Source organism: Podarcis tiliguerta, assembly GCF_965153285.1.
Source record: "Podarcis tiliguerta genome assembly, chromosome: 16".
In the NCBI taxonomy this organism is placed as follows: Eukaryota; Metazoa; Chordata; class Lepidosauria; order Squamata; family Lacertidae; genus Podarcis; species Podarcis tiliguerta.
The window spans coordinates 24,327,287-24,349,339 of NC_139549.1; the positions used below are offsets into that span (position 1 = coordinate 24,327,287).

Below are 22,053 nucleotides of genomic sequence, written 5' to 3' on the forward strand. Positions count from 1 at the left end.
CAGAGTCGGTCACGCCTGGACTTAATGGTCAGGGGTCCCTTTACCTTTACCCTTAAACACTGAAAATGCTCCTCTTTAAACAAGCCTTGAACACCTGAGATGTGAGTTTTCAGGACCCACCGTATTCCTCTGACTGTAATGTTTCAACAGTTTTTAATTCTGCATTTTAAGCTGATGTAACCCACCCTGGGACCTGCCAGTGAAGGGAAGGCAATAAATTTAACAACGACAACTATTATGGTCGTTTTTTTAATGTGAAAAAAGGTAAAGGTAAAGGACCCCTGGATGGTTTAAGTCCAGTCAAAGGCAATTATGGGGTTGCGGCGCTCATCTCGCTTTCTGGCCGAGGGAGCCGGCGTTTGTCCACAGACAGCTTTCCGGGTCATGTCGGCAGCATGACTAAACTGCTTCTGGCGCAACGGGACACCGTGACGGAAACCAGAGCGCACGGAAACACCGTTTACCTACCTGCCACAGCGGTACCTATTTATCTACTAGCACTGGTGTGCTTTCAAACGGCTAGGTTGGCAGGAGGTGGGCTAGAGCAACGGGAGCTCACTCCGTTGCGGGGATTCAAACCACCGACCTTCTGATTGGGAAGCCCAAGAGTCACAATGGTTTAGACCACAGTGCCACCTGCATCCTTCAGAATAAAATTACTGGGTAGGGGGCAAGGGACCCCGGCCCCCTAGAGTTGGCACCTATGTGGTCTGGTAACCCTAGGCACTACAATCCTACTTTGCTTCAACATTGGGTGTTTCCCAAAGGAAAAGCTCTCCCTCTTCACTGAAGGCTTTGTTATTTTGGAACGAGACACAAAGGAGTCACAAACTGAGCTTGCCTATGGTTTGCTTGTTTTTTCAATTTTTTGTCGCTTTTATGTATAGAAAAGAAAAAGGCACACGCATACACACAGAGCATCCCCTTATTGACAATCTCACCCCCCTTCTTCTTCATCAGGCAATAGGGCTCTGCACTGGACAGAGTTGGGCAAAATTTCAGACTTAGTAAAGATAGCGTCGGGGTTCGTTCAGCTCCGCTGAGCCCCCTTCTCCCGGAGGGCGCGAGTTCTGTAATTGTCACAAGGCTATCATGACCCTGACTTCGTTTTCGTAGAGGTCAGGAATCACCCCCAGCGGGGACTGGACCATCTTGACGCTGGTTTTCCCAAAGAGTTTCTGCTCGTACTGGATGAGTTGCTGCCAAAAGCCGTTGTTGGGCCGGACGATGGGCCGGCAGCACTTGACCCAGGCGTGGGCGTTTGCCAGAGACATCGAGTGGTACTTCATCAGGTAGGCGATGCACAGCGCGGCGGAGCGGCTGACGCCCGCAGCGCAGTGCACTAGCGTCCGGCCTTGGTTTGATTCCACGGCGCGGATCTTATCGGCTACGGGGTCGAAGAAGTCCAAAAGGCGGGACGAGGGGCAGTCTGTTATGGGGACGTGGATGTAGTAAATGTCTGGGAAGTAAGTGTTGACCACCTCCACCGAAACGTTGATAACTGTGGTGATCTGGTTGGCGTAGAGGAAGAGTTTGTTGTTGGCGGCCTCGCCATTACTGAGGAACAGGCTGTTTGTGATCCGGGAAAGGCCGTAGACAGACGGGTGCCTGAATATGATAGGGATGGTTCCAAAGACTGCATTCATCAAGGCGAACTTTAGACATCAGCTACGACAGGAAGCATCATTCTTGCTCGCTCTGCTTTAGGGAGGCAAATGAGGCTTCCAGTTAGACAACGAGGAAAAAGGAACCAGAAGCTTTGCTCTTGGGAATTATAGGGACAGAACTACCTAAATTGTATAGAAACTTACTCATGTATGCGACTACAGGGGCAAGAATGTTACTTGCCCAAAAACTGAAAGAAGAAGAAGTCCCAGCAAAGGAAGAATGGATACAAAAACTTATGGAATGTGCAGCAATGGCAAAACTGACCGGAAGAGTAAGAAATCAAGATAACAAGCTTTTTATAAAAGAATGGAAATGGTTTATTGAATATTTACAGATACATTGTAAACAGATAAAAACACTGGCAGGATTATCGTACTAACCTGCAGTTTCATAAGAGTATACAGTGGTACCTTGGTACTCAAATGGTTTGGCTCCCGAACAAATCGGCTCCCAAATGCCACAAAGTGTTCTGGTTTGTGAACGTTTTTTGGAAGCCAAATGTCTGAACGTGGCTTCCGTGACTTCCGAATGAGTGCAGGAAGCTCCTGCAGCCAATTGGATGCTGCACCTTGGTTTTTGAACAGTTTTGGGAGTTGATCGGACTCCCGTAACAGATTAAGTTTGAGAACCAAGGTACCATTGTATATTTAAAGAAGATGAATAAATGAGCAAATTAAGTTAATTTGGATGTGCAGAAGATATTAAAAATAAATTTAAGGAACTGCAGAAAGAGGGGGAAGGAAGTCAAGTTTTGAAATGTCAAAAGGATTGTAAAATCAGTGAAATGTATAAATCTGAAAAGTATAAATATATTTTAGAAAAAATAGACAACGAGGAAAAAGGCAAACTGAATGTGTGATATCCAGCAGTGGCTATCGCCAGGGTTTTTGTTTTTGTTTTACCTCCCTGGTAGGCACTATCACCATTCTAAGAGAACAAGGGAGAAATTATTGGTGAGTTCCTAGCACCTCATTTTCTAGAAAAATAGTACTAGCTATTGCTCAATGTTGGGAATTATTCGTAAAGCATTAGGATTAAAGATGTGAAGGCACTGAAGAATAAAAAGAATACCTGCCAATTGTTCTGGTTTCCCTTGCGGAGAACAGGCCTGGAGGAACCTGCAGATCTCCAAATGTTGTTGGACTACAACTCCCATCAACCCTGGCAATTAGCCCTGCTGGCTGATGGAGGTCGGAGTCCCACTCTAGAGGAATATATGCCGTTATCTTGCAAATCTTGCCAAAGTTACCAGGGAAAACAGCAGCACTTTGTGTACCTGTGCCTTTGCTTGTACCTGTATATATTCCTGGTCAAACACCACCGGCATCTATCGTGGCCCCCAGACACACTGATTCAGGAAGTCGTTTGCTTCTTGAACATCATAGTCTTTCAATAATGTCTAAAAGGAGAAAAAGACATTGAAAACTTGGAGCTATTTCAAATGAAGTTCTTTGTAGCCAGTCCTAGCTCTCCACACCCTTAACAAACCACAGTTCCCAGGATTCTTGGGTGGTTGGAGCCATGATGACTACCGTATTTTTCACTCTATAAGACGCACCAGACCATAAGACGCACCCAGTTTTTGGAGGAGGAAAATAAGAAAAGAAAAAATTCTGAATACCAGAAGCCAGAATAGCAAGAGGGATCACTGCGCAGCGAAAGCAGCAATCCCTCTTGCTGTTCTGGCTTCTGGGATAGCTGTGCAGCCTGCATTCACTCCATAAGACACACACACATTTCCCCTTACTTTTTAGGAGGGAAAAAGTGAGTCTTATCGAGCCAAAAATACGGTATTTATAGTGGAACAACACTGCTTTAAATGTATAGTGCATAATACAAGTAAAAGTGGGAGGGAGGGAGGGAGGGAGGGAAGGCTAATGACTTGGAACATTTGTCGTATGAAAAGTTACTAGCAGGAACTTACAGGATATGCACCCTTTGGAAAATGAAACAGTGAGACCACCCCAAAGCTTCTGAAGATGCAAAAGCAGGGTTGTTTAGGACCACCTCGCTAGCACCGCAAGCGCAAATAATCGTAAATTGCATCCTAGTTAGATGCAACCCTTTAAAAGCATGGTGGTTATTTTGATTACCCTCGCCATCTTTGAATTTGCTCAGACCTGTACATTTGTGCTTCTATGTGTATAAATCAGCACATGCAAATGTGCATCAGGAGCCTTGCACCTTCTTCACTACCTAGAAATCAGCATTCTGCGATTCTCTGTTTCTGTGAATTAAGTGTCAGAATTTAAGGACTCATTTTGAGTTCAAGGTTCCGGGCTAAATGGCCCTTCTGCTCTTCTTCTCCAGGGTTTCTGGCAAGGATTTTTGCAATCCCACCTGGAGATGCGAGGGGCTGAACTGGTGGTAAACTACTGAGCTACAACCCTTCTCCAAATCCCAAATCCTGTCAAGGCTCAGAAACTGATATGCCAGAGCAATGAGATGGCCAGATTTGCTGAACTGCTCAGCAGGGTTCTTAAAAGAGAGAGAGAGAGAGAGAGAGATTGCAAAGGGCTGCAAAGGGACCCTCTCCAAACTGAGTGAATGGGCACATATATTATCATCAGGTCTGAACAATGGTGGACTTGGGGTTTTTTCAAATTTAACAGTGCCCTGTGCAATGCCAAAATTCGGTGCCCTCCTGCCTCTTGTCTTCCATTTTAAGTCACTGTTGCAGGGGCTCCTACAGCACCCTCTTGGCTAGGCGCCCAGTGTGGGTGCACTGGTCCCTCTCCTCTAAATCCTCCTCTGGTTTGAACCAGCCTAGGAGCAACACTTTGGAGTTACAACAGATAGCTGGATGAAGATGTCAACCCAATACAGCATATGGCAGCTTTGAAAAAGGCAGATCCCATGCTAGGGATCATTGGGAAAGGAACTGAAAACAAAACTGCCCATATCGTAATGCCAATATACAAATCTAGGATGCGACCATATTTAGGATAGGTAAAGGTAAAGGCAGTGGCGTAGCGTGGGTTATCAGCACCCGGGGCAAGGCAAGTAATTTGCGCCCCCTAACCCGTGGATTTGCGCCCCCTAACCCTAACCCCCAGATGTTGCGCCTGGTGCGGCCAGCCCCCCCTGCACCCCCCACGCTATGCCACTGGGTAAAGGGATCCCTGACCATTAGGTCCAGTCGTGGCCGACTCTGGGGTTGTGGTGCTCATCTCGCTTTATTGGCCAAGGGAGCCGGTGTACAGTTTCCGGGTCATGTGGCCAGCATGACTAAGCCGCTTCTGGCGAACCAGAGCCACGCACAGAAACGCCATTTACCTTCCTGCCGGAGTGGTACCTATTTATCTACTTGCACGGGGATTCGAACCGCCGACCTTCTGATCGGCAAGCCCAAGAGGCTCTGTGGTTTAACCCACAGCGCCACCCGCGTCCCATATTTAGGATACCGTGTACAATTCTGGTCATCTCCCATCAAAAAGGGCATTGTAGAGTTGGAAAAGGTTCAGAAAGGACTTCTTCACACAGCACAAACTATGGAACTCCCTGCTGCAGGAGGCAGCGATGGTCACCGACTTGGATGGCTTTTGAAGAGGATCAAACAAATTCATGGGGAAGAGGGCTGTTGATGGCTACTAGCCACAATGGCTCTGCTGTGCCTCCACAGCCAGAGGCAGAAATGCTTCTGGAAAACCCGCAGGAGAGTCCTCTTGGGCTCAGGTCCTGCTTCCCACTCAGGCCTCAGGTTGGCCACTGTGAGAAGAGGATGCTGGTCTAGATGGCAGAATCCAGCAGGCTCTCCTAATGTTGTTATGGTCATTCATAGATAGACTGCCTTTGGACATGGAGGTTCTCCCCCCCCCCCCTTCCCTGACTTTGGGGATGGATTCTTGAGCATCGCTTCCTCCGCGCCCCACCCGCCCCACCAAAACCCCTTCTCCACCTGGCGACGGGGAGCTCTCCTTACCCACCGCCCACCCCCAGACGCTTCCTGCGGCGCCCCCTCGTCCTCCTCCTCCTCCTGCTTCAGAAGCAGCGGCGGCAACGAGAAGGCATTGAGCCCTTCCAAGCCCCGGGGCCGGTTTCCAGGGCAACTCTGAACGCCCGATCCCATTGTGACCTCCGCTCCCTCCCGCGGGGAGGCATTGCCCAGCCATGGCTCAGCGCAGTCCGGTCCAGTCCCCGGTCAGGGGAGGCGCCATGGAGGCGGGGAAACCCGAGGACGCCCCGCCGGCCGTGGTCACTTTCTTCCAGCCCCACGTCGGCGGCCAAGTGCTGGTGCTTTTCAGGTAAAGGGGGTGGGTGGATGGGGGGAGCGGGGCCACCCCCCCCAGGGCACAGGGAGGTAGGGGAGGGGCTTCACTCGTGACACCCTCCCCTCTCAATCAGGAGTTTGCCACCTTTTGCCTCTGAACATGTGCAGAGTTATTTTCCTCCCTGAAAGGGAAAAATAACTTTTTTTGGGGGGGGTCCCTCTTTCGCAAATGTAAGTATTGCACAGTCCCGATGAAGGGCCCTTGAACATGTGCAGAGTTCTTTCGTTCCCTGACAGAAGACGGAAGAGGCATTGTTTTGCTTTCCCCCCATTGTGTCTGCATGAATTGCATGCCATGTTCAGGGGTAGTAAGGCAGCCCCCAGTGACATGCCTCTGAGCATTTGCAGAGTTATTTTGCTTCAGGAGGGAAGAAGAGTTGATCTGTTGTTCCTCATATATAAAGCTTGTTTATGTGTCTCCTTTAGGGGTTGCAAGGCAGCCCCGTGGCTCAGCTTCTCCGAGAGTCTTTTTGTTGAAAGAAGAGGAAAGAGGGTTGGGGGTTTTTTTGTCTTTCCACAAACATAAAGATTTATATTATGTGTATGTAAAAATTAGTATTCTCTGTCGTGTGTATAACAGATGCTATTGGTTAAAACAAAAAACTATAGACCCTGAAACAGATCTCGCAACACCTTTCATCCTGAGCATTTTCGAAGCACTTTGCATATGCTCTTGAAATCCTTACAATAACCTTGCAATGTATATCAGTATAAATATCGTTCAGATATTGCAGAGGGCCTGAGACTAAGAAAGAAAGAAGGCCTGACTTTTCTTTATGTCACGAGGTTAGAAAGGCAAGGTTCGAACCAGGGACTGCCTTGTTTATTTAAATCTTAAAATGTTTATTTGCTCCCCCCCCCCAAAGAGGCTTACAAAAATAAGAAGGCAGCTATATCAGTGTTGCAGGAAAAAGATAAAAACACATTCAAATCTTCCATAACATAATATTTCAGCCTTCATCCAGCGAGCAGGAGAAAATGGCTCACGGAAAATTAACTTGCATGTGGTTCAGCCTCCTCCTAGCTCCTAGAATACACCAGTGTGACGAGCCAGTGTGAAGAGCCAGTGTGGTGTAATGGTTATAGTGCCAGACTATGACTATGATGCGGGTGGCGCTGTGGGTTAAACCACAGAGCTTAGGGCTTGCCTATCAGAAGGTCGGCGGTTCGAATCCCCACGACAGAGTGAGCTCCCGTTGCTCAGTCCCTGCTCCTGCCAACCTAGCAGTTCAAAAGCACGTCAAAGTGCAAGTAGATAAATAGGTACCGCTCTGGCAGGAAGGTAAACGGCATTTCCGTGCTCTGCTCTGGTTCGCCAGAAGCAGCTTAGTCATGCTGGCCACATGACCCGGAAGCCAATAAAGCGAGATGAGCGCCGCAACCCGAGTCGGTCTCAACTGGACCTAATGGTCAGGGGTCCCTTTACCTTTACCTATGACCTGGGAGACTAGGGTTCGAATCCTCACTCAGCCACGATGAAGCTCACTGGGTGACCGCAGGCCAGTCGCTGTCTCTCAGCCTAACCTACCTCACAGGGTTGTTGTGATGGTAAAATCGGGATTAAGGAGAACCATGTGTACTCCCTTGAGCTCCCTGAGGTATATAAATGTATGAAATAAAAAAGTGCTAGGCCTGCAGGTGGATATTCCTAAACTGGTGGTATTTACACAACAGGCTTTCTTAATTTTGGAGGGAGGCAGTAGCAAATGCGGTTCTAACCAGGCACCTTTCCCCCATGCAGTTTGCTCAGTGGCAGCGAAGCCGTTTTAAAGAGGTTTTTACCCAAGAGTCATCTTTCTAAGGTGATCATTCGTGACAACATCAGTGTCCAGAGAGTGCACGATATCAAGGTACATCTCGCTATTGAACCTCCTTACCTGAGCCTCCTGCTTGTGTTACATTTCAAATGCACAAGAGAATGTTTCTTTAGGCTGGTGAGCCAAATAACTATTTTGTATCCGGGAACTTGTTTGTATACCTCTATCTCTTTTATGTTCAAGAAGCTCCCTTTGTGTCAATGGAGGAAGAAGACATTCTTTGTGTCAATGGAGGAAGAAGGCGTTCTGTGCACACAATGTCCTTGCAAATCAACTCCATCCACAGGAATGAGCAGAGTTGTGGAGGTGGAAAGAGCTCCACATGGCTCCTGAACCAGGAATACTTTAGCTGCATTCACACAGCAGTTTATCCCATTTCCCCAGTGCTTCCCTGTTAATCTCAGCATTATATTTGAGCTTTCATACAACGCAAAAGCCCCTTCTGGAAAACTAATGGAATACAGTGCATATTGGGCATTTTGTTTCCATGTTTTTGAGCCCCCGAAAATGTGTTTGCAGCCCCCAGTTTACCTGGAAAATTGTGGGAGTAAAGCAATGAAATTTGGGGTAGTATACTGGCATATGTCCCCCCCCCCTGCTCTTTTAATGGGGGAAATAGAAGCACACATATGTGGAAAGGGCGGCGGCGGCGGGGGGCAGCTAATGACACTATCCAGTGACATGCATGTCTGAATGCACCCCTAGGTTACACAACTGGATTTTGTGTTCAAGCACAACAAACCCGCTTCTGACCAGGTAGAGTGGCATGAATTTCACACACAAGCTCTGATTGGCTGAGTAGTTTGTAGGGCTTTTCCTTCTGTATGTTTGGCTATATGTCTCTCTTCCATGAATGGAGAAAGACAGAACCTCTCTGTTCCTTAAACCTCAGATTATGCACCGGTTTGGTTCAGCTTGCTTAGAGTGTTATTAAGACTTTTCTCTCTGGACTTTTGTCTGTGTTTATTTAAGTGACTTTGCTAACAGTTGCTTCTGATTTCTTAAAGCTCAAGCACATTGAAGAAAGCAAAAGGAAGATGGGCAATCTCTTTGACCAGATGATGAAGAAGTTTGTGCATGACCAGCAGAAAAAAATGAACCGCTGGAAGAAGGAATATGGCCACTACCAGAGAATGCTGGAGAAGATTGACCAGAGGGCCTGGCTCAAAGCCCACACCTCAACCTTTGCACTGCCGGAGCTAACAAAGGCCAAGGATGTCACAGGATGGAAAAATGTGAACCTGCCACAGCAAAACAGGCTTAGGTAACTTGAGTGACCATGAGCTAAAGGAGTGGCTTCATGGTTCCACTTGGCACAGAAAATCATCATGAAAAAGACCCTTGCGTCCTACCCCCCGCCCCGTAGGCTTTCCTGCTGGCTTGTCTCATTAGGATAATGGAATTAAAGTTAATATAAGGCCTTCACAGTATTCATGTGGCACAAATGTTTCTGTTGTAGGCCTTTAATTGGATTTTTTTTTTTATGTTCAGAGGGCTTTACAGTCTTTTTGCAGGTCCAGCCTTAACATTAGGCAAAATGCAGCAGCAGATTTTGGGTGTTATGGAAAAGTAGCAAATTGTTAGTTATTGACCCATTTATTATTATTGTTTTCTTACTGACAGGAAGGGGGAAAGGTACTTGTGGGTTGGTTTGGATTTTTTTGCCTCAGGTGCTAAAATACCTCAGTTTGGCCTTGGACGCTTTGCAACTTGATTTGGGGTGGGAGGAGGCACCAGGCTGTTCTATCTCAAGTGGCATAATGTCTTGGACTGTCCTGCAATCTGTTATTCCCTGTTTACAGATAGTTGATTGACTAAGGCCTAAGGTGAGCCTGTGACCATGGGGGGCGGGTATTTGAACCAGCTTGTCCAGATCGATTGGATGTTTCCAAAATAAGATGCATTTGGAAAGTGCATTAAAATGGTACATGCTGGGTCCATGGGGTCCTTTTCTGCAGGTTGGTGTTCTGGTATGCAACTGGCCGGCAAAATTTGCGTGGAACTACACAACACCCCCATTCCCAAACACCAGTTCTATCTGCATTGCAGCCAAGGTTGTGCATAGCACACGTTGAAGGAGACAGAAGTACCTGGGTTTATTTAGTGTCTGTACCCTGCTCTTTAGTCACAAAGACTCCCATGGCAGCTTACAAACAATCAGATATAACTGTCACTGTCTGCAGGCCTACAACATAAAATACATGGCACACAAGGAAAGAAGTATAGGGATGGAAGAGGAAGAGAGCAAACCCAAGAGCACTTCTTAAAGTAAAAATGTAGTTCTTATAATGACCAACTGGAAACAGTTCAGCGGCCAGAGATGCTTGATGAAGCTGGTCTTAGGAACACAGGAAGCTGCCTTATACAGAGTCAGGCAGGCCATTGGTCCATCTTGCTCAGTAATATCTACAATGACTGGCACACACCATGAATAAATGTATACATCTGTATCATGTCTCTGCTTACCTGCCTTTCTTCCTTAAACTAAAACCCCTTGACGATGTAGTCTTTTCTCAATCTGCTGGACACACAAACAATTTAGCACCCTCCTCTTCATGTCGAGCAGGCAGCAATAGCCCTCCAGTGGTGAGCCTCCAGGAATCCCTGAACTTGAATCCTCTTATACCACTCACATAGAGAAACTACTAATAAGTACTTCTTTTATTTATTTCTCTATGTGGCCAAAAGATGCTGCTAGCTATCAGCAGAGATGTCTGATGAGCTGAATAGGCAATGAATGGTGTCCTTTATGTTTACTCTAGAGATAAACTGGCTTCCATCTGAAAAGCATCCAGCAGATGCAGACACCAGACCTGCAAAAGCAATAAAGATCTAATTCATTTCTGTGACATACATTTGCAAGGGATTAAGACAAGAAGATATTACCTACATTGATCATCTGTGCTAAAGGGGCAGTCTCATATGGTAAAATTGGTCTGTACACAACTGAGTTGAGATTGGCAAGGAGAATTTTCTCATCTGACATCACAACAGGCTGCTAGCAGAATACACATTTTTGTGTGCGCATCTTACACACATGCACAGAAAACTGAACAGCTGACTGCCTTCCAATAATGGTTCTGTTCTCTCAGGTGCCAGCCACCAGCTTATGGATATCCTGGCTCAAGTTCGCACTAAAAGACAACATCAGGACTGACTGCAAATTGCCTCTTAGTGCCTGAAATAGTGACTTGCCTGCTAGTGATTCTGCTAATGCCCATACTAGGCACAAACCCTGCCTGCAGTGTTCTTGTCTGTTTTCGGCATCATTCTGGGTGAAGTCTCTTCCTGTCCCTTGATCATCCAGAAAGAAAGGAAAGCGCAGGACCTAGGTGACTGGAGATATGGTGGTCACAACTCCTGTGAGGCACCAACTCACTTGCAGGTTTGAAGCCCTATCCCTAGAACTATAATGGTTGTTGCTCCTGACTTGTTCTAGCTCCCAGTGCTCCCAGGTCAGACCTAAATGAGCCTGGTAGGTGGGCCACTGTTGCTTACCAGGAGGGGCAAAGCAGTGCGCAGGTTGGCATGTGCCAAATAAAGTAAGAAGCAAAGTTCACTGGATCAGCCCAAGGAGCCATCTAGTATAGCGCCCTGTTCTCACAGTGAAGCAGGACCCAATCACAGGAGCCCTGTCCTCTCCTGTGGCTTCCAGCAGCGGATACTCAGAAGCATTACTGCGTCCGACCACGGAGGCAGACTATAGTCATTGTGGCTAGTAGCTGTTAATAGGCTTATCCTCTATGAACCTGTCTAATCCTCTATTAAAGACACCCAGGCTGGATGGGCTTTGCACTGCGCCAATCTCCTTTCCACCTTGTCCCCTTACTGTAAGCAACAGTGACCCCTCCTGCAGTTGTTTCTTCCGACCGGCCTTCAGTTCCTGCATCAATCCGGTAGCTGGGACTTGGGGCTCACAAGGGGTGAGGCAGGCTGAGTTGGACGGATTCAGGTGGAAGTAAGCCCAGACATAACAAGTCAGGGCAGGGCAAGCCTGCTGACTCGGCCACAGCATTCTCTGGGGATCAGCAGTCAGGACCATGGATAGCTCCAGGTACATTGTGTACCCAACCCGTAGGATGCAGCCTTAGCAAAGGATTCTCTGATGAGATCCCCCAACAACATCTGTAGTGACAGGTGTCCACACACACATTTTACCACACCTCTGTTTTGCACAACTGTAAAACTGTGTGAGAAAATGTAGTCAGGTATCGTCTGGATGGAGTGACAGTTTAGCACAGTTTAGATGTGTGTTTCATGTACAGTGGAACCTTGGTTGTTGAATGCTGCTTCGGAAGTCGAACATTTCGGCTTTCAAACGCCGAAAACCCAGAAGTGAATGCTTCAATTTTTCAAATATTTGATGTACGTTCTTAGAATGTACTGTAATTGTTTAAAACATTTATTACTTAATTATTTGATTATAACTATTTTAAGTACTTCTCACGTGTGATGCATTAATATTTCTGACTTTTAAAACTTATATATTCATACAAACACCATTTATATTTTTTATCAAAACATACTTTCTTAAGCTTGCTTCCCAGTGCGTTCCTTTTCCCTTTTTTAGATTGTATCCCTGAAGGCAGCGACTGTTTTGTTTAAAACTGACTGGATTTAGGGCTCTTTATATATAAATGTGTAATAAATGACATATAACTACTTTATTTATTTTTTGTATAAGCTTTCCCTTGCGTCGTCCTGGCCACGTCGCCAGACGAAGCTTTTGCCGCCCTGTCACCTGAGGTAACAGCGTGGCAAAATGGCCGCCGGCGCCTCCACCTGGACAGCGAACCGTTGAGCCTCGAGCAGCTTCCCGCCTTTTTTTTATTCTAATCAAGCGGCGTCCGCATCCCTATTCCTTGATTGGCGCCTTGCCGGCCCCGCCCCCTTTCCGTCCCCCGCCCTCCGCCTTCCACACAACTCCCGCGAGATCTCCGACCCTCAGGCAGCCCGATGAGCCTCGCAGACGAGGCACACGTGATCCGGGAGCCGTTCGGCGCCCTCGCCGTAGGAGAGGGGAAAGAACAGAACGCGGGGCGCCGCTGTCGTAGCGGCCGCGTCACGCCGCTCCCTCGGTTGGGGTGGCGCGTCACATGGCCAGGAGCGGAGGGGCGCGGCCTGCCGCCGTCACGTGTCGCGCGGCCCCGCCCCCTCGCTAGCCCTGGCGGCGGCGCTGAGGCGAAGCAGCCAGGAGGAGGAGCGGCCGGGCGCAACCTCAGCGGCGGCGTCGCCTATGGGGAAGGCAGCCGCGCCGCTGTGCAGCGCCGGCACCCGCGGGCTGGTCTCCCTGCTCAGCGCCGTCCCTTGCTTGGCCTGCAAGCAGCCACCTCGCCGCCCTCCTCCTCCCCCCGCCCTCCTCGTCGCCATGAGCCTGGCCGGCGCCACCACCCTCGAGGGGCCCTTGCCCTCCACCCCCGCGACCACCCCGACCTCGGCCGGCCCCGGGCCCGACACGTACAAAGGCTGGCTCTTCAAGTGGACCAACTACCTGAAGGGCTACCAGCGCCGCTGGTTCGTGCTCAGCAACGGACTGCTCAGCTACTACAGGTACCGTGGTACACTTTTTTTGCCCGGGCATTCCTTTGCTAACGTTTGTGAGTGCGCGAACTTTAGGGGCAGTGTGGTAGTTGATGAAGGGAGGGGGGGCAGGCGCTTGTGGGGGGCGCGAGTACTGCACTGCCGTAGACTAGGGGGTAGGAGAAGTCAACGTGGCCCGTTACTAGTAGTATTACGGTAACGCTGACTGTCTAATGTATAGCACTTGAGAGAGGGGGTCGTGGTCGTGTGACATGGGTGCTGTGCAGCTGCTACGATAACTCAGATGATTTCCGAATACTGCTGATGTTCCCACCCCCAATAACTCACCAGCAACAACCTGCCACCCAGAGTGTATCTGTAATCCTTAGTTCGATGGAAGAGCATCTGATTTGCGTGCAAAAAGTCCCAGGTTCAGTCCCTGGCCTGTGTAGGTAGGACTAGGAGAGACTCCTGTCTAAAATCCCGGAGAGTCACTGCCAGCCAGTGCAAACAGTACTGACTTAGATGGACGAATGTTTCTGACTTATAGAATCCTAGAATTGTAGAGTTGGAATGGACCCCGAGGGTCATCTATTTCAACCCCCTGCAATGCAGGAATCAATGGCCATAGCTCAATGGTAGAGCACCTGCTTTACATGCAGAATGTCCCAGCTTCAATCCCTGCTATCACCAGGTAGGGCTAGGAGAAGCTCCCTTTCTGAAATCTTGGGAGAGCTGCTGCCACTCAGTGTAGGCAGTGCGAAGCTGTGTGGGCCAATGACCTTACTCCATATAAAGCTGCCTTCTATAATAGGGGAAGGGTTGTAGGCAGCTCACTGTTAGACCATGTGCTTTGCAGGCAAAAGGTCCAAGGCTCAGTCCCCAGTAGCATCTCCAGGTAGGTCTGAGAACGACCCCTGACTGAAACGAGAGTTGCTGTCAGTCAGTGTTGACAGGACTGAGCTAGGTGATCTGATGTAGTATAAGGCAGGCTCCTATACCTTTTTGGGAAATTGTGTTAACGCTGTGTGTGTTTGCCTGCATGCTCAGCTACTGTCTGAATTGTGACAAATGAAAGGATGGAGTAGTGCAGTTTCTACAAGCAGCATGTGGTAGTGTGTCCCACCACACTGTAAAACATGCCTTCAATGTAGGTCTCTTGTCTGTTGAATTAGTAGCTGCAGTCAGAGTACCAGTTGTGTTAGTGGAGGGATCATCCTGAAAATTCCTGGCGTTTTTAGCGCTTCAGGTGAAGGCACTTTGCAATAACAGTAACAAGAAGAAACTAGTTCCTGCCTGCAGGAGTTTATGGTCTAAGCTTCAGCAGCTGGGAAAACAGGGAAGGGAGGGGAGTGGCAGGGTAACAAAACAAATACAAGAAAAAAAGGGGGGGGGGATACAGTGAGAACAGGGGAAGATGAGAGCAAATAGTTAGCAATATCTTTGTGCTCAATTTCCAGAGAAAGGGTATGTTTTGTTTTTGCAAAAACAGGCTTACAAGAGATCTGTGGCATAAAGCTTTTTGGGTGAAAGCTCACTTGGTCAGATGCACACAGAGGAAAAATGGGTTATAAACAATGGAGACAAAAACCATGAAATTCAGATGGTAGTGATAGTTCTCTCTCTGATAAGAATAGAAGGTTCCGCAGGTAATGCTTTTGCCATGCTAATTTCTTGCCTAAGAAGAGAACTGCTTTCAATTATTGATTAGGTTTAGTTTAACCTAATTTGCTAATGAGTACAGTCGTACCTTGGTTTTTGAACAGCTTCGTTCTTTAATGTTTTGGCTCCCGAACTCTGCAAACCCGGAAGTGAGTGTTCCAGTTTGTGAACTATTTTTGGAGGCCGAATGTCCGCCACGACTTCCGGAGCTTCCTGCAGCCAATCAGAAGCCACACTTTGGTTTCCGAATGTTTTGGAAGTGGAATGGATTCCGTTCGACTTCCAGTGTAAAACTGTACTACTTAATCAATTTAATGCTGTATGAATTTCTGAATTCTTGTAATCTGAAAGGTTAAGCTGGAAGCTGTGGGTCCAGCTTTTGGAAACTTGGTGCCTTCTTTATGTTTTGGAGTTGTGGTCATTTCCACACTATGATCTTCTAGGCCTTTAGTAGAAAGTTGCAATGGCTGGAAAGAACTCTGGTTTTGTTCTGTCTTCTTGCTTAGTGTGAGAAGAATAGGCACACTTTTGTCAGTTATAAGTATTTAAATACAAGTTTGTTTCCTGTTGCACCAGTGACGGCTGCTGGGAACGCAAGGCTTCTTATACAACAGGAAAATTGTCTTCCCAGATGCATGTTGGCAGTGATTCTCCAAAAACATCTTGAATGAAGAATGCTTCTAGTTTACTTTTGTGAAATAGCCAAATGAGTATTGTATAGGCAAAGTCTGAAAGGAAATAAATAACAAATTATTGCTTAAATATTTATATCCTGCCTTTCAGTTCATGTAGTGCTCTTGTGGCATCCGCAACAAATGTTAAAACCGAACAGAATCAATAAAATTGTCTGCGGTCTTTGGGTTGTCTGGATAACAGACACAGGTCTGGATAACAGGCACAGGTAAGGTTGGCTAACGTTGTCAAGTGACTTGCTGCTCAAGTCAACTTACTCATTTACTCATTGCTTTGTTTCATGTATTAGCACTTTTGGATCAGTGGGTGGAAAAATATGTTGCACTTTACTTGGCAACAATCACAGACTCTTAGATTCTGGATTCGCACCAAACCATCCACTTTATATTGTGAAATGACAGGTTTATAACATAGGCCAGACATTTCAAGCTGCTTTTATTCAGGCTTTGCTTGGTGTGGAGCAGTGGCTTATTCCGTTGATACTTATATTTTTAGTACTGTGTTGTAAGCTTCCCTAAGCCTGTTGAATGGAATAAGCAGCATTTGTAAGATGACTGCATTGAACAGTTTTATAACTTCCTGCCTTCAGGTGGCTGATTGCTTTTTCCATATACCACTAATGGCTTTTGTTTGTGATAGAGAGAAGTCAAGGGGAATTTGCATCCCTGCACCTCTATTTTGGGGACGTGGGTGGCGCTGTGGGTTAAACCACAGAGCCTAGGACTTGCCGATCAGAAGGTCGGCGGTTCAAATCCCTGCGACCGGGTGAGCTCCCATTGCTTGGTCCCTGCTCCTGCCAACCTAGCAGTTCGAAAGCACGTCAAAGTGCAAGTACTGCTAAAGTGCAAGTAGATAAATAGATACCTGGGAAGGTAAACGGTGTTTCCGTGCGCTGCTCTGGTTCTCTTAGTCATGCTGGCCACATGACCCGGAAGCTGTATGCCAGCTCCCTTGGCTAATAAAGCGAGATGAGCGCTGCAACCCCAGAGTTGGTCACTACTAGACCTAATGGTTAGGGGTCCCTTTACCTTTTACCTCTATTTTGGGGTGGAAATGGTTCTTAACAGCTACACTCTTGAGTGGCTATGGGTTGTATCTGATATTAGTCCTACTTAGAATATAGAACCATTGGAATCGATGAACTTTAGGACTAAAACAAATGTGACAGGTGAAGAAGCATATCTTTTGTCAGGATTTTAGAGAGATGTGATGCGTAAAGTCAGTTTTTAAGCATGATTCTGCTACTATATTATCTAGGTATCTCACATGAATGTGGTTTTACTGATTGTATTCCTTTTATTGCTTTTGCACCTAGTGTAATCTGTGAGAGCAAAATATTTGGGGGAATGTTTTCTGTCTGACAGCTTTAGGGGCATCCCTGCATCAATAACACAAGAAGAGCCCTGCTGGATCAGGCCAAAGGCCCATCTAGCCCTATATCTTGTTTTTACAGTGGTCAACCAGTTTCTCCTCTGGAAGCTCTGCTAGCAGGACCAAATTGCAATAGCTTTCTTCCAGCTTGGGATTCCCATGAATTAATTTCCCCATGAATTATTTGTTTCAGTGAATTCATGATTTTGTTTCTTTCATAGCTGAAGAGTTTAGGTCCAGGAACATGATAGATAAAAGCAACAAAAAGTTTTTATCAGAAAGAAATATATCAACTTACCTCTATCTAGTCTTTAATAACTTCTATTGATGCTTCAGGTGAAAATCCTCACTCTCCAGGCAGGATTCCTAGAACACAGCACAAGGTTTCATACATATTGTGTCCTGCAGGGCTTTAATATGTTTTATAGAGAAAGTGTTCCTGGTCAACACTTCAGATGCATTGGAAATCAAAAATCTCTTTTACAGAACGGAGCCCCAAGCTATTTTCCCATTTAACACACACACTAGGTGAGAGAACACTGCTTTGCTGCTAATCAAATTGCCAGCATTAAATATTGAGACTGCATACTGGTTTGAGAATGACCTTTCCCTGAGCTGAGTAGCAAATGTAAACAGGTTTGTTTTCAAAGACTTGAGAATGTCATAATAACATAAGAAGAGCTGTGTTGAATCAAGCCAGTGGCCCATCTAGTCCAGCATCCTGTTCTCACAGTGGCTAGCCTGACATCTGTGGGAAACCCATAAGCAGGACCTGGGAGCAGCAGCCACACTCTCCCCACACCCTTAGTTTTTCCAGCAGCTGGCATTCAGAAACAAACTGCCTCTGGCTGTGGAGGCCGAGTGTGCCAGTTGTGGCTAGTAGCCATAGTTGGCAGTATCCTCCAAGTATTCTGTATTCTTCTTTTAAAGCTGCCCAAACTGGCGGCTGTCACTATTTATTGTGGGAGCTGATTCCATGGTTAAACTCATAGTTGCAGGAAGAAGGACTTTCTTTTGCCTGTCCTGAATCTTCCAATGTTCAACCTCATTGGATATCCACCAGTTCTAGTGCTATGAGGCAGAGAGCAATACCTTTCTCCAACCACTTTCTCCGTGGATAATTTTATACACTTCTGTTTTGCAGCTGCTTGTTCGTTCTTTCTATAAATAAAAATGCTGCAATCTTTCCTCATATAGGAGTTTTTCCAGCTCCTTGATCATGTTGGTTTCCCTTTTCTGAATAGGCAGAACTTTGTAGCTAGGAAAGTAAGAAAAATACAGGAAGCCCAGGGCATTTGTTCTTATATTCATCTTTACATTTATACCTTGCCTCCAAACAGCTCAAAATGGATATGTGCTTCTCACTCGGCATTTTATTTTCACAACAACCTTTTGAGGTAGATTAGGCCGAGAGACAATGAGTGGCCCAGGATCACCCAGGTGGCTTTATGACTCTGTGGGGAGTTCAGTTCTGGTCTCCCAGTTCCTAGTACGACATTCTAACCACTACGCCACACTTGGCAATATGGAGAGCTGCCATTTCTAAGCAGCAGTCAACACTGCTGAATTGCAGCTGTGTGTTCCTCTTTCCTGTGTGGCTTTCTATTGTTCTTGCTGAAAACCTTAATTCAAGAATGCTTTGGGACAAGCACCCTTCTTTGGGCAGCAGGGGTGGCAAACCTGTGGCTCCCAGGTGGCGTTGGACTTCAGTTCCCATCACGCCCAGCAAACATGGCCAAGGGCTAGGAGTGTTGGGTGTTGAAGTTCAGCAACAGGTTAGCCACCATGATTTACAGCAGATTTGGTGTGTGGGAGGTAGAGCACCTTGTTAACAAGGAAATGCAAAAGAGCGCAGACACAGTTTATTTAACCCAATAGATCAGCTGAAATATTTCACAGTGAAGTCAATATCTCTGCAACTGATGGAGATTTTCAGAAGTCTTTCCCACTGGCCAAATGCAGGTGGGACTCTTGTATTCTTGACTCCTGTCACGTCGTCAGTGTATCAGGTGAACAGAAAAAAGAGAGTCTAACTAGCCTTTTTATTCTCACTCTAGGAGAGTGCCGCTTCACCTCTAGCTCACCCATAGCCTATTTACCAATCATATTCCATGGAAAGTTTAATAATGCTTTCTATTTGGGTGGGTCTTTGATTAGTAGGGTTGCTTACAGAACAGCATCTCACACAAGCACAATGTCAGTGAACTTAGCAGCATGATTTAGAGCTCAGATAGCCATCTGAAATGAGAGCCCCAATAAGCAGCACGTTGACTTTGTCTGGAACTATTTTGCATAATTCATCTTAAGAAATGTCCTTTGTGCCAACTGCAGTCCTTGAAGGAATCCTCCAGCTGTGCCTGGCCCCGCGTAGCTAATGTCCTCAAGTGCAGCTATATTTGCCTTTGCAAAAATTCAAGAATGTGCTGCGATAGTATTTATAGCGGACAACTTGCCAAATGTTGACAAGCAAGTACATGCACCCTGGCAGCCTTGCAATATGTGCTTGATACTCTACAGAAAATTGAAACCAGACCTTGGTAGAAGTGTGCATTATTAATCAGGCAAAATCTGTGACATGGCAGCAAGAGAGCAGGCAAATGCAAGTTGGTACAACCACAAATGAGAAACATAAGCCTGGGGTAGGCTGAGAGCATGAGTGTTTCATTATTATTATTATTATTATTATTATTATTTTAATTTATTGGTCATTTTTTAACCAAGATAACTCAAAATGACTTACAATATATAAACAAAGCAACACGCACATTAAAACTGGCATAAAAGAAAAAGAAAAGAAAAATCTAAAAGGCAACCTTCTTTTTAAAGGGCAGGAGTAAAACTTGCCCCCTGCTCAAGGAGGCCACAGCTAATTAAGAACTGAAGGCTTGCCAAAAAAGAAATGCTTTTTGCCTGGCCCCAAAGCTATGTAATTGTAGCGCCATCAGGCAAGCATCCCTTGGGGAGAGCATTCCACCAACCGAGAGCCACCACTGAAAAGCCCCATACTCCTGTTGCCAAACCTAGGAGTGGAGGGGTCATATAGAGAAGGGCCTCATAGGATGAAGGCCCTCAACCCAGGACCTTTTCCTTTGGGATGTCCACTTAGTAAGGCCCTAAGAAGAACCTCCTCCCATGAGCTACATTAGGAGTAGCCACTGTTGTGCCCTCCATATGTTCTGGGACTGTAACTCCCATCAGCCGCTGCAAGCATGGCCCATTATCAGGGATGATGGGAATTGTAGTCCAATGTTTAACAGGCACCATGTTGGCTATACTTGACCTAAATGGTGAGGCTGATGACTTTGTCATGTACATTGGGACCCCAAGGTGTTAGAATTTTATAAGCCAATGACAGAAACTTGGGCTCAGAGCAGAACTTAGAGGCTGGGTTTAGACAACATGATGAACTATGGTTTTATGGTTTGTTGCTTCTGGTGCATGGCGTAGGGGAGCTGCAAAGTGGGGGACTTTCAAGCATGCTGCTCATTTGTGTTTATACCATAGGTAAACTTTATCAATTGTTTAACATGACACGTGAACCAGGTCAGTGTTTAGCAGTAGCCGCTGACTACAAAGACAGCCACTCTGCCTGAAATGTAGTCCTGGAAACCTCCCCATTTTGGTTTCATGTGACCAGCACTTGCCTGCCAGCTGGATTGAGAAACTACAAAGGGGCTTTGTTTGTAGACTAACAATCACAGAGATATTTTAACTTCAGTGCCTTGTAGTGTAATTTCTAATGCTGTGCCCTTGCAAAGCAATCTTTCATTTGAAACGTACAGCTTTGCTAAGCTCCTGTCTAGCCTTTATTTCTTTAAATTAGAAGTAGTCACTGTGGTGCATTCTAGATGTTAGGCTACAACTCCTATAATCTGTGACCATTGGTTGCGCTGGCAGGGGCTGATGAGAGTGGGAGTCCCGCCCTAGATCAGATGTGGTTGCAGCAGCCACGTATAGGGATGTTGTGACTTGTTGTGTCCGTTGTCTTTAGTTGCAAGGCCTGTCACTGATGTTCTAAAAGGCAGCGTGAGCAATTGTTTACTGGGGAGCCTCACATCAGGAAGTGGCCTTCTTCCAAGAACTGCAGTTCATGATCTCCTACTGTACACCAGAATATTTATTACACGCATGAGTTCTGTCCCCTTTTGACCAGAATGAATGGTGGTTATGGTTCAGTTAGCATGGTGTTTTTAGAGACTGAGCTTCAAAGGGAAACTGGAAACTCATGCATTACAAAACGCCAAGGGTTACATTGCATTGTGAATTGAATGGAGACAGTTATGTGTATTAATTGGCTAACTAATGCTAGGGTGTCTGTATCCGAAAACTGTTCTGTGAGTTACCAGTGTTATGTAATTAAACAAAAACCATCTGTACTTTTCCGCATTTCATTTCCCCCTGACCTTGCTTTTTTACCATGCCATCCCCCAGGTATACATTTATTTACCTGCATCTCAAGTGAGCTCTTCATGCAACTTATGAAAAAAGTGGACTGTTGTTCATGAAAGCTTATGCTTGGTGTAGCAAATGCGATGCCCTCTAGGTGTTTTTGGACTGCTAACTCGTGTAACCCCCAGCCAACATGGCCAACTGCTGAACGCCTTCCATCAGTGATTATGGAAGATACCCAATAGCATTTGAAAGGGCTTCAGGTTGACTACTGCTGGGTTCCGCCATTATAAATAGGTTAGTCTTCAAGGTGATCACAAGACTCTGTACAATTTTAGGTGCCTCTGCTTCCCTTTCTGTCTCTTAAGGCAAGGATTGTATTGCTGTGGTTCTTACCAGTTCCGTACTAAAATTCATATAAAAACATGTTGCCATAGCAACTGTAATTATACACTGGGAAACTTTGCAAGATGTTTCTATGTTACATAACTTCAGTGGGGTTAAATGGTGAACTCATTCATGGGAGTACCTATCTTAGAAACACATTTGACCTTCTTCCATATGTTCAGAGTTTTCTGGTCCCTCAGTGTTCATTATTATTAATCTTCCCAACATAATACACCTCAGCTCAGGGGTATAACATGTGAAGCAGGGAGTAAAATG

General features: G+C 46.3%; 3 protein-coding genes and 1 long non-coding RNA gene across 7 annotated transcripts in view; 2 read left to right on the plus strand and 2 right to left on the minus strand.

Moving 5' to 3' along the window:
• Nucleotides 1-842: 842 nt before the first annotated feature.
• Nucleotides 843-5,697, minus strand: DUSP18 (dual specificity phosphatase 18). 3 transcript variants are annotated; one of them, XM_083417991.1, is made up of 3 exons: nucleotides 5,591-5,697; nucleotides 2,963-3,067; nucleotides 843-1,701 (listed from the first exon to the last, which is right to left on the minus strand). In XM_083417991.1, the coding sequence occupies exon 3, from the start codon at nucleotides 1,644-1,646 to the stop codon at nucleotides 1,080-1,082; it is 567 nt and encodes a 188-aa protein (XP_083274117.1). In that variant the 5' UTR covers nucleotides 1,647-1,701; nucleotides 2,963-3,067; nucleotides 5,591-5,697; the 3' UTR covers nucleotides 843-1,079. The 3 variants fall into 3 exon arrangements, with proteins under 3 accessions (XP_083274117.1, XP_083274118.1, XP_083274119.1); XM_083417992.1 differs by having other exon boundaries at nucleotides 5,595-5,658; XM_083417993.1 differs by lacking the exon at nucleotides 5,591-5,697 and adding an exon at nucleotides 5,567-5,585.
• Nucleotides 5,698-5,770: 73 nt separating this feature from the next.
• Nucleotides 5,771-9,183, plus strand: LOC310666717 (uncharacterized protein C5orf52 homolog). The gene is made up of 3 exons (XM_083418000.1): nucleotides 5,771-5,912; nucleotides 7,680-7,788; nucleotides 8,763-9,183. The coding sequence occupies exons 1-3, from the start codon at nucleotides 5,779-5,781 to the stop codon at nucleotides 9,021-9,023; spliced, it is 504 nt and encodes a 167-aa protein (XP_083274126.1). The 5' UTR covers nucleotides 5,771-5,778; the 3' UTR covers nucleotides 9,024-9,183.
• LOC310666766 lies at nucleotides 5,957-7,671 on the minus strand. The gene is made up of 2 exons (XR_014506022.1): nucleotides 7,371-7,671; nucleotides 5,957-7,031 (listed from the first exon to the last, which is right to left on the minus strand). It is a non-coding gene; the product is annotated as an uncharacterized lncRNA (long non-coding RNA).
• Nucleotides 9,184-12,671: 3,488 nt separating the features above from the next.
• Nucleotides 12,672-22,053, plus strand: part of OSBP2 (oxysterol binding protein 2) — a 155,018-nt gene continuing 145,636 nt past the window's right edge. For both annotated transcript variants that reach the window (XM_083417641.1, XM_083417644.1), the window contains exon 1: nucleotides 12,672-13,305. In XM_083417641.1, the coding sequence (XP_083273767.1) occupies nucleotides 12,992-13,305 (314 nt within the window). In that variant the 5' untranslated portion in view covers nucleotides 12,672-12,991. The remainder of the gene's footprint in view (nucleotides 13,306-22,053) is intronic.